General features: G+C 30.5%; 1 protein-coding gene across 1 annotated transcript; it reads right to left on the bottom strand.

Annotated features, from left to right (window-relative positions):
• Positions 1–241: 241 nt before the first annotated feature.
• On the bottom strand, positions 242–6,018 carry LOC120067696 (sucrose synthase 5-like). The gene is made up of 15 exons (XM_039019234.1): positions 5,634–6,018; positions 5,286–5,440; positions 4,993–5,185; positions 4,189–4,307; positions 3,582–3,798; positions 2,983–3,078; positions 2,671–2,844; positions 2,401–2,517; positions 2,155–2,321; positions 1,738–1,962; positions 1,069–1,635; positions 845–983; positions 684–748; positions 550–579; positions 242–452 (listed from the first exon to the last, which is right to left on the bottom strand). The coding sequence occupies exons 1-15, from the start codon at positions 5,871–5,873 to the stop codon at positions 437–439; spliced, it is 2,520 nt and encodes an 839-aa protein (XP_038875162.1). The 5' UTR covers positions 5,874–6,018; the 3' UTR covers positions 242–436.
• Between the last annotated feature and the right edge of the window lie 6,137 nt (positions 6,019–12,155).

Genomic DNA, 12,155 nt, shown 5'->3' with positions numbered 1-12,155 from the left:
AATTGATGTATGTCCATTAAGCTATACTTTAATTAAACTATCCATGTACATATTCTTACAAAAAGTCCACAATATTGAAGAGTCCTTGTATAGAGTACAAGATTTTAGGGTTGAGCTTGAGAGAGCTCATAGATTATTATTTTTTTTAAGTTTAATGTTGAATATTAATGTGACATGAACACTAGAATCTTGATTTATCATAATAATACTAAAATGGAAAAGAAAATTATTACAAATTGCATTGCATATTTGAAGGTACATAAGAAACATAGTAAAGCTTTATTAAATTTCAAGACCATTGAAGTTATTCTCTTCTTCAATAAAGGGAAAAGAGATAATACACTCCAATCATAATGCATATATGATTGCTTGAGAATACAAATCATGTAGAAAGGCAACACCCTGAAAAAAGTTTTCTTGCTTAGCTTAAACCTTTTTATGCTCCAAAAAACCTGAGGTAACATAATTAAAATCTTTTGAGTTTATTTCATGACATCCAAATGTAAAAGTTCAAGACGACACAAACCGATCTGAAACCGATATTCTTACTTTTGAATCCGATATTGCGTGCTTTTGGAGCTGCAAAATAAATTACAACACATTAGTTTTCTTTTCTCCATCCTTACTAAAGATTATATAATATATCATCATGTATAAAAGTAATGTTTGTTGGTTTTGCATACATTTGTGGTAGCTTTGGATCTGCAGGCTGCGGATTTTCGTCAACCACGATCGGCACGGTCTTCACCTGAGAAGCCAGATTAAAAGTTTTGTAACTTATAGAATGATGAAAAGGGGTCATATATCTTTAGCATTATATGCAAAAATTGCAGTAGAAACATACTAAGTTCTTGTAAAGCAGATAGTAGAACATTTGGATGTATCTTTGCTTTGCCTGCTTTTGGTCTTTATTCAATTGCTTCCAAAAGCTGTAAGTGCTTCCCATATTCAGCACCTTTTTTGCATAGATTTTCCATGTGTAGCTGCCAAAGAGAATATCATTAGCGTTTTGTATCAAGTTCAAGAATGTAATGTGCCTTGAAAAGGATATTTTGTTGTTGCAACTACCATTCATCGATACGTTGCAGACCGCCGTTCGAAATGTCATTCCAGTAGGTTCGATCATTCTTGCATTTCTCGAAAAAGTTAGCGATCTTTTGGCTCGATTCGTTGCTGTTGTTCGGATCAATATGGAAGCCAGAAATCCCATCAACTATGATCTCAGCTGGACCCCCTTGGTTTGTAGCAAAGGTTGGTAAACCACAATTCATTGCCTCAATGACTGTGAGACCAAAAGCTTCATAGAGAGCAGGCTGCACAAAGGCTCCTTTTGTGTCCGCGATGCAGCGGTAGAGTTCTCCGTTACGGCGCCGATCGGTCTGTGCTGCTATCCACCGGATCTGACCTTTGAGTTGGTATTTGTCAATCAATTCATGCATCTTTTTTATCTCTGCCATTTCTTCTCTGTCCTTTGACCTAGAAGGATCAAAGAATCCCCCAACCACAACAAGATTCACTAAATTTTTCAGCTTCTCATTCTTCCCAAACCACTCAACCAACCCAGTGATGTTCTTGACAACATCGAGACGTGCCATCGAGAAGATTATCGGCTTTTTCCTATCAGCTAGATATCCTCTGTTTGATGGAAAAAACAGAACAGTGATTTGTAACCTCATAGACAAATGATTCATATTGCAAAAATACAAAACATGGCAAGCATTTTCATGAAACACTCACATATGCTCATTGTTCTCAACTTTACTGAAAAGAAGCTCCTCAATGGCAGGTTGAAACGACGCAAATCGGAGTTCTTTCGCCGTGTAAGGAAAATAGACAGACTGATCAGCCCCTGGTGCTGCAATGTTGAACTTAGGATCAAACACATTGATGCCCGACACGACACGGTACAGTCCTGGAAGCGTAAACGCCTCGTGACTTTCATATTGACCTGGCTTCTCTTCGCTGAAATATAGCAAACAAGTTTTTTAAAGAGTCAAGTAGAAATGCCTTAACCACTGAACTCTGCTCAAATTAAAGTCCGTTCGAAATAACTTTCCAAGTAGTTTTAAGTACTTGAAAAGTTATACAAAACAAACCCGTTCAAAAGTTGAAACTAAACTTCTTGCATTTCTAATGTTTACTATTTTTTCTAACCTTCCTGCAATCTCTTGGAAAGTGCTTGCAATGACAAAATCAGTGGCATTCATAGCAAGAATATCAGCAGTAAATTGGCATGAGAAGTGATACTTTGAGTCCAATTCCTTCCATTTAAGATCTGAATCTTCATATTTTGTCTTCTCCAAGGCATGTGCAATAGTTCCCTGGTTTTAATTTGCATATTAAGTTAATAAATAATCTATTGTTAAGACATATCTATAGAGCATATGAAGAACTAAATACTTGGGTTACTCCTAGTTTGCTGGCCATGAGAGATGCCACAAGATTCCCATCTGTGTAGTTTCCAATAATTAGATCTGGCTTTGCTTCCATCAGCTCTAATATTTTGTCAGTGGCATCCTAATACCAAAGGACACAAAAACATGTTAGAACAACTATTGTCCCGTTTGATAAAAATTTTGTTTGTAGCTTTCTAATTTTTAGAATTGGAATACAATATAAAGAGTAACATATGTCAACAAAATCTAGATCCAAATTATGTTTAGAACCTACCTGCGCAAATTTCTCGAGATAAGGATAAATGTCGAAACGAGAAACCCAACGGTTAAGGATGCCGTTTTCGGTCTTGAAGGGTACCCTAACAATTTTAGAGTAATTAGTCCCAAGGACAGGTTCTATTTCTTGGTTGCACTTAGTCCCCTTGGCATCTGGAATAAGTCTTGTAATCTGTAAATGATTGAAACTTATTAACTTAAATTTTTAGGTTCACCATTCAGGGGTGATTTAACATAGTATCAACGTAAACTTGTCTCAAGTTCAAAGTCTAAGAATCTATCACCATTTTTTTTTTAATCTAATACTTACAATAATAATTTGAGGCTTGAAATTGAGGCCTTGTTGCTTAATTCTGAGTAGAAGTTCTTCTTCCATAGCTTTAACTTGATCAAGAATGTACACAACCTAAATGATCACACACACAAAAAAAAAAAAAAAAAAAAAAAGTCACCAACTGGTTGATATATAAGCAAAGAATGAAATAAGAATATGAATTTGTAAACCATTTTTCTTTTGAAAATATTAGTGTACATCCTGGGTTACACCCATCTTTGTGTAGCTCATTCAATTGTCCAATCACAAGTTGCCACGTGATAAACTTTTCTTTTTCTTAAAAAAGATTTTTTTTTTCTTTTGTGATTGAAGGGGATGCATGGAGATGAGTGTAGTCTGAGATGTAAATTTTTTTTTATACCTGATTTTTTGGTCTACTCCCCAATTGCTTAAAACAAAAGTCAAGTCATTCTCTTCTTAAAAGAAGAATCTTTTTTAACACGTCTCGATCATATGAATATTCTCTTCTAATTACGATGTTAGATATAACTTTAGTAAACAATATCAAAGAAATAACTCCTTTCCTATTTGCATTGGAACCTTTCATCCGGTTCGAGATCGACGAAAACTCGTACCTGGCCTCCGGTATCGGGCAAGCCAAGAACATCAGCTTGGCCAAAGTATCCATGAGGACTCAAAATGACAACATTGAAAATAGTAGGAAGCCTGCTGAAGAACTTCTCCATTTGGATTGGATCATAGACTTGGAATATTTCAGATAGACATCTTATAGTTTCCTTTACTCTTCCTGCACAATCTCCCCATCCTCTCTCAAATCCCCACTGCTTGAATCTGAATTCCCATTTCAAATTAAAATTATTGGTCGAAATTCAAAGTTTGTTAATTAATTAATTAGTTTGGTAATTGTGTGTTCCTCTCCTTCGAAATTATTATATTTTGAAATCTTAACCTCATGACATCTTAGGACTTTGATGCCATGTTGAATTATTACATTTTGAGCCAACATATTTTTAAGGTAACGAGGTATCTCGAATATTAATCATAATCATGAAGTCAAACACATGAAATGTTCATATCGAAGATAACTTTACGTGATTCAAATTTAGGATGAGTTTGTGTTATTTTGTTATTATGTTAAATCATATTATTCTCGATAGATTAAGCTAATATGTTATGATATATTTAATATTTTAACCGAAAGACGCAAATAAGGTTACTCACTTGAGATGGAAGTTATCATAAGGGGTGTCTGGAGGAAGAACAGAGAGGAAAATATCAGCAAGAATTAGTGCCATTTGGAGCTTGGAAGCTGTGTTAAGAGTCTCATTTATCATAAGTTTCTGTCACATAAAGTAATTTCAAAGTCAGAGAGATAGAGAAAGCAACAGAAACCCCATGTAAGAAACATATTTTTTATTCGTTTCGTTTTCGGGTCCATTTGATAATGATGTTATTCCAAAAGTAAATTCAAAAAATTTAGACCCCGTTTAGATAATGATTTCATTTTTTTAAAAACAAAGATTTATGTTTGTTTCCTCTCTTTTTTTTTTCGGAAAAACACTTTAATTCTTGATCAAATTTTAACCAAAAAAAAAAAGTTTTTACTTTTTAAATTTTCAAAAGCTTGATCTTGTGGTTTTGAAAAACATGCATTAATGTGAATAATAAAATATTGAAACTTACGGGTGAAAGTAGTGTTTTATAAGTTTAATTTTTAAAAACTAAAACTCAAAAATCAAAGGGTTGTCAAATATGTCCTAGTTATAGGATTAATATGAAACTTGTTAAAAGCACTCAATGATAGCTATTTGATTTTTATTTATTTGGTTTTTGAAAATTGAGTTTATATATAAAAAGATTACTCCCACCTATGAGTTTCTTTGTTTTGTGTTTTCAAAATTCAAAGCTAAGTTTTGAAAATTAAAAGAAATCATTTTTAATTAAAAATTTGTTTTTTTTTTTCCAAAAATTGACTATGAATTTAGATGTTTTGTTGCTTTTTTTCTTTCTCTATTTTTTCCATACCTCTCCTTGATAATCAAGGGACAACAAGTAATCCACAAGAGGTTGTAAATTCTCCAACTTGCCACTTAGCTTTGAGGTGAGAAATTTTGTAGTATAACTAAGACCTTCTCCAATTGAAGAGGGAAGGGTTAAATGTGGAGTTGTGAATTCAATTGCTCCAAAATCTACTTCCAATGCATTTTCATCATTTGCCCTACAATATATGATCCATTTTTAGAATCTAATTAGATTTTTAAAAACGAACTAAATTAAAATAGTCATAATAGTAATAATAATAAAACAAATATTTATACCATTCCTCATCATAAATCATCTCCTTCATTTTGAGAAATTCAGTTGAAGTGAGAGATTTGAGTGAGAGATCAAGAGAGTTAACTTTAACAAATTCCCAACATCCTGGTTCTGGTCTCATTGCAAAGGCAACATATGGAGGAATCACAATGGCCACCTATACACACATTACAATAGTTCATGTGGTTAGAACACGATGATTATCATATAGAGTCCGTTTGGATTGATTTTCTAAAGGTTTAAAAATACTTTTATTTTCACTTGAAAATATTTGTTTTAAGAAGGTATAAAGTCAATCTAAACAGACTCGAGACATGATTGAATAGATTAAAAGTCTATTAGACACAAACCTGAGTTGAAGTCAACATATGACCAAGAAGACCGTTCATAACCCTATTCCTCTCCATCTCGTCATCAATAACAAGCTCCATTTCCTCCATCAATTCCTTCTTCTTCAAGCTCCTATTGCCCTTCTCTACAAACTTACCAAAGCATCTCTTCATATAGTTATGGTTTTGCTTCAATGCCTCTACAATTCCATCAGCAATCAACTCACCATTATGATAATTCACCAGTGAATTAGAAGCCATAATGTTACTATGTTTTTCTCCTCACAAAAACAACAATATAGTACATGAAATAAGAATTCAACTCATGGGTGAATTTATAGGCCTAGAGCCCAAATGATGGGCAATCGCCAAATGGGGTTTTTGGTTTGTCAAAGTGTTTGTTTTTTATGCCTTTGGTAATTTGGCAATGGCGTAGGGGGTTTGTGATTCTCTATGTTAGGATGCAACAAAAATGGGGCCATAGGAAAAGATGGGATTTTTAGGTTGAAGACAAGGAGAAAAGAACATTCTTGAAAAAAAGGAAAGGAATTATTTGGTTTGAAGATGAGATTCTTTGAAATCTTAAAAATGTTAACTCAATATTCAATTCTAATTGCTATTGCATTCCCTCTCTCTCAAGCAAGTGACAAATGGGTGGTCTATGGTTTTTTTTTATATAAGTACATTATTCTTTTCTTGCATCGAGTGATCACTATAAACTCTATTCAATTTGATCACCATCTAATTTCTTCTTCTTATAGTCAAACCGAGCTACGAGCATAGCTTAACTGGTGTACGATGTGTGTTAACATAAAGAGGTTCGTGGTTCGAATTTCCTCAAATCTCTATCGTACTAAAAAGATATATTCTCTTATTATTTCACTAAATTGCTTAGGCAAAACTTGAAAATTAACTTAAGAACGCTAACCAAACACATGGATTTCTCTTTTAGTTTATGTGCTATTAAAGCTCAAATTTAATAAAGGTGATGTGAGCATCAATTAGGTTAGAACTTTACACCTTTGTTTGGAAGATTAGACATTAGAATCATTGTCAACTCAACTAAGAAAAGTAGTCAAATCTACCTCCATATATTGGAAGGAAAAAAAATCACCTTTTGATTTTCTTTTTTATTTTTGAAATTATCTTTCTAAAAATCAGTCTAAATTTTTTGTGAATTTAAAAACAAAAATAGATTTTTGAAAACTATTTTGAAAATTAGTTCACGTATGAAACAAAGAAATTGTGAGCTACAAGCCTAATTTTTAAAAAGGAAAATATATATAAATATAGACCAAGATTATAATGCTATATGATTCCCTATTTTTAGTATTTTTTTTTAAATTGGATTCTATTTTCTAAAGACAAAAGGATAACTACTTTTGGGGTTTTTTCTATTATGATAATGTTATAAATGTTAAAAGGACTAGCCTAGTGAAACATCAAATTTGAATATAGTTTAGTGAAGATAAGACCTAAAGTACCATTATATATACCTAAAATTTGATCTCTACCTGTAAGTTGTTGAACTAAAAAAAGTAACCAATAAATTAAAACTTCAAGCACTAATGTCATTGAAGAGATGTTAAAGATAAAAATATGAGGTAGAAAAGCAGTTTAGAGAGAGAATAAGAATACTACATAGAGAAGCAATTTAAAGAGAAATTTTGAACTGCAATTATATATGAAGTATAATTTGAAAATCATATTAAATTTATCCTAGGCTTAAAAGAGCTAACATGATTATGAATTAACAGTTAAATAACTAAAGCGAAAAATATAACAATAATGTTTCGATCAAGTTATGAAATTATTCCTTAGAAAAGTCACCTCAAATTCTTCTTGGCAATACAACATATTTAATCTACATTAAGTTTTCTTTTGTTTTTCTTTCCTTTTTTTTAATTATATTCTTTCCACCTAAGAACGTGTTTGAGGTTACCCTACAAGAATTTCGAGCTATGTTGATATTTTTTCTCTTGATGTTTTTGGCGTATGTCGAGATAGACAAATTAATCAAACTTATATTTTGTTAATATTCACGCATAATAACTACCTTTGTCAACGCAGACTTGTGTCGAGATAACCCAATAAAAAAATTCTTATTACCATTTGATCGTCTAATAATTTATTTCTTGTACTGCCAATTATGTAGAGTATTTGGAATCACAAATCTTTGAAAAAGTGGTTGAAAAATATTATCTTTTTAGAATATTAGTGTACTACAACAAGCATTTGGCACATGTAATTTTATTTTTATAATGAAATAAAATAGTTATCTTATTTTATGTGTATTAAGTATGATTGTTTATAAATTTCATTAAAACTAATTTATAAGGTGTCATTTGAGTTCATTAGGTAAAAAGCTTATTCTTTATTCCATGATTTAGTGCCAACTTTACCAAACCAAGAATAGTATTCCCATCAAATGGTTGAAAGGGAAGGAACCTTTCAATCATCAAACCCAGACAGATGTTCACATTTAATAAAGGTGATTAGACCTTAGAATCATTCTCAACTTTATCTTAGTTCAACTGTCGAGAATCTAAAAACAAAAATTTGAAAACGGTAGATTAAATGAAAACATGATTATATTTAATGTTTTCAAATGTATTTGATAGCATAATTCAGAAATTGAATTCTTATATAAACAATTGTAAAATAGTTGGAGTTATCCACTAAATATTAGTAGACAAAAAATTATTGTTAATTTATTCACGAACGTGCTTTATGTTAAAAAAAAATGTATAATTTGTTTTGTAATATTATATAACTTATAAGAAAATTTGAAATTTTGATTCCTATAATTTGGGTTAAGTTAAAATTTAAGTCTTTTGGTTTATAATTATAAACCATATGGTTTGATAAAAGTTTCATAATAAATAATCCCTATGGTAGGAATTATTTAAAAGGATTTAACAAATCATATAGACTATCAAAACATAGAAACTAAATTCTAAATTTTAAATCATAAGACTAACTTTTAACTTTCTCCAAATCATAGGACTAAACTTGGAATTTAACCCAATTGAATTTATAATACATTACATAATACATATTTTAATTAAAAAATTAAATTAAATTGGGTTTATAACATGACATACTATATTTTTAAATGTTTTAATCTTTGTTTATTATAATGCATTTTAAATTTTAAAATTCCAATTCACGGATACAAAGAAAATATATAAATGTTGTTCTCAAAATTTGTATTGTTTGAATCACAAAGTCTGAAAATGGTTTTTAAAAATAGAACATATATTCGTTAAACTCGGTGAATAAGAAAATATAATGCAGAAATCGGATTGTAAACCAAACAGATCCTAAATTTTCTACCAACAGATATGACGATAATTCTCCATCCATGTGTTAAAAAAATAATAATAAAATTTTAAAAAAATAAAAAAAATAAAAAACACCTCCATGTATCCATGGATAAATTAGTCACATTGTTTTTTTTATTATTATTATTGTCTTCCTAAAATCTAAAACTTTTGTAAATTTGAAAACAAAAATAGATTTTTGAGAAGGTCAGGTATGAAACAAAGAAATTGTGAGTTTCTTCTTATACTTTTAAAATATTTATTTTGGTCTTTACACTTCTACGTTTTGTTCATTTTGATCTTTATTTTTTTAACATGATTTGATAATGGTATGTGGTTCCTGATTTTTATTTTTATTTTTTTCTATTGGGTTTCTATTTTTAAAGACCAGAGGATAACTATTTTTAGGATGTTTTTTCCTATTTTACTAAGATGTACTATCAAATTATAATTTTATTATTATTAATTATAAATCAAATACAATTTTTCTATTTTTCAAATATTAACATTTATAAAATAATATAAATATTAAAGTAACTTGGGAATACCAAATTCGAATATAGCTCAATGAATAAGAACCAAATTATCATTACAAAATTGATGGTTTGATCCTCATCCTATAATTGTTGACCTAAAAAAAGTAGCCGACAAATAAAACTTCAAACATTAATAACGTTGAGAAAGATGTTAAAAGATAAATATGTACTTATGAATAAAGAATTTACACAAAAATATTGAACTAGTTGTAACTATATTCAGTCATGTTAAATTCACGATCTACTTAAAAGAACTCACATGAATATAAATTAACGTCACAGTGAGTATAGCTCAAGTGTCATACGAATGTTTTAGCAACCAAAAGATATATGTTTCAAATCCCTCTGCCTCCATAGTACTAAAGAAAGTGTATACATTAACAATTAAGAAACTAAAACATTTAATAATATAGATTGAGAGTTGAATTATTACACCACAAAAATAATATTTGTTCTTTTAAAAAAAAATCTATCAAAATTTTGGAAATAATTACTTTCAAAATCACCACAAATTCCTTCTCTTTAAGAGGTAATGAAACCACCTTTTAATCTATATTTAAAAAATTTTTCTTTCTTTGTTTCTTTTTTCCTCTGAACCAAAGAACATGCTTGAGGTTAGTTAAAGCTTATCCTTTATTCCATGATTTAGTGTCCTTTACCAAACCAAGAACAATATTCCCATCAAATGGTTGAAAGGAAAAAGGAACCTTTCAATCATCAAACCCACCAAAAGACATTCATATCTAATCTTCACATTTTTTTTTTTTCAAAATTTTGGAATTTAAATTAAATTTTCTCCACTCACTAGAAAATATAGAGATATAGATGATGAGTTAGAGTTGTGTTAATGAGTTTATTAGAGATTTATTTTTAAGAAAAAGTTTAGTAAGTTAAACTTTTAACTCTTAAAATGATGTTAAATTAGAAGTATATTCATGAACTTTGTCATATGTTTCAAAAATATCTCTCTTATTTCAAAAGTCGTAATATTGTCCTTGATTTTTCATAAATGTTTTAAAATTACATTTTAAATATAAATACTTTAAAATTTAAATATTTCAAAACTGCATTTTGAGTATAAATACTTTAGAAGTTTGAACGAAAATTAGGACAAAAAATTGTATGACGGTGACTTAAAATGAGAATTTGGATCGTCACATGTTCTAAGTTGTAACTGCTACACCGTTCTAGGATGTTCCACCCTTCTACCTAGAATATATTGGATAATTATCAAAAATTTTCAAGAAGCTTATTTATTATTAAGAAGTTTCTTGGAGACAATTTTGGGTTATTGGATCTTACATGTTGTCCAAGATCAATTCATGGCCATTTAATCTTTCACATCTCTCTAGGACAATTGGAGTCATTGGATCATTCACATCTATCAAGAACAATTTGGAGCCATTGGATTTGCTTGATGGCCAAGTTTCTTTTGGCTATAACTAGGTGAGGACTCATGGTTGCCAAACCATCCCAAAATCTCCAACAAATAGGTGAGATAAAATAGAGATAGTTTCTTCTTGTAAGAAAGCTTGGTATTCCTCTATAAGAAAGAAAGTTTGTAACTCCTATTTTCATATACTGGAATTCTTCTATCCTTGCCCGTGGTTTTTACCCTAATTTGTTTAGGGATTTTCCACGTAAAATCACTGTGTGTTATTATCTCCTTTCTTCTTCTTCATTATTATTATTCTCAATCTACTTTAGTTGTGATTTTACTCTATTCGATCACAATCCTCTTTCTCTATAAATGGCATCAGAGCCTGGTTTAATTTTGTGTGTTAATATCTACTTAATGTATGCTTTGTGGTTGCCACTAATAGGTGGATCCTCCAAAAATAAGTAAGATATTTTCACTTGAATAAAAGGCACAATTGAAGATTGGTAATATTTTATGATAGAAGTAATGGCAGCAAAGTTTGATATTGAGAAGTTCAACGAAACTAATTTATGGAAGTTGAAGATGAAGGCTTTCTTGAGAAAAGATAATTTCCTTGCAGTCATCGGTAAGAGGCCCGTGGAGATCACAAATGATAACAAATAGAACAAGTTGGACGGGAATGCTATGGCAAACATTCATCTAGCATTAGTTGATAATGTATTGTCAAGCATTGAGGAGAAAACCACAAAGGAGATTTGGCACCATCTCATAAAACTATATGAGGCCAAACCACTTCACAACAAGATTTTCCTTAAGACGAAGTTATATACTTTTGGGATGTCATAATCCATGTCAATGACAAAGCACATGAACCATCGAATACTTTAGTTTCTCAACTCACATCGTTGGGTTTATAAAATAGAGTCAAATGAACGTGTTGAACATCTACTTCAAAGTCTTCTTGATTCGTATGATCAACTTGTCACCAATCTGACAAATAATGTTCCCACCGACTATTTAAGCTTTGATGATATTGCAGCTGCTATCTTGGAAGAGGAAAATCGGCATAAGAACAAAGAAGATAATTTGGTAAGTTCATAGCAGGCAGAACCCTTGATCGTGACAAGAGGCAGATCAACATAATGTGGCTCAAGTGGGAGCAAAAATGAAGGAAGATCAAAATCACGAAGTAAAAAGAATATGAAATGCTACAGTTGTGGAAAGAAGAGACATCTGAAGAAAGAATGTTGAAATATAAACAAGAAATATTCTAATCCTCAAGGAAATGTAGCAAGCACCTTAA

This window comes from Benincasa hispida, chromosome 12 (genome assembly GCF_009727055.1).
Source record: "Benincasa hispida cultivar B227 chromosome 12, ASM972705v1, whole genome shotgun sequence".
NCBI classification, from domain to species: Eukaryota; Viridiplantae; Streptophyta; class Magnoliopsida; order Cucurbitales; family Cucurbitaceae; genus Benincasa; species Benincasa hispida.
Note: the sequence above shows the minus strand (reverse complement) of the source record. Positions and strands in the feature narration are given on the sequence as shown.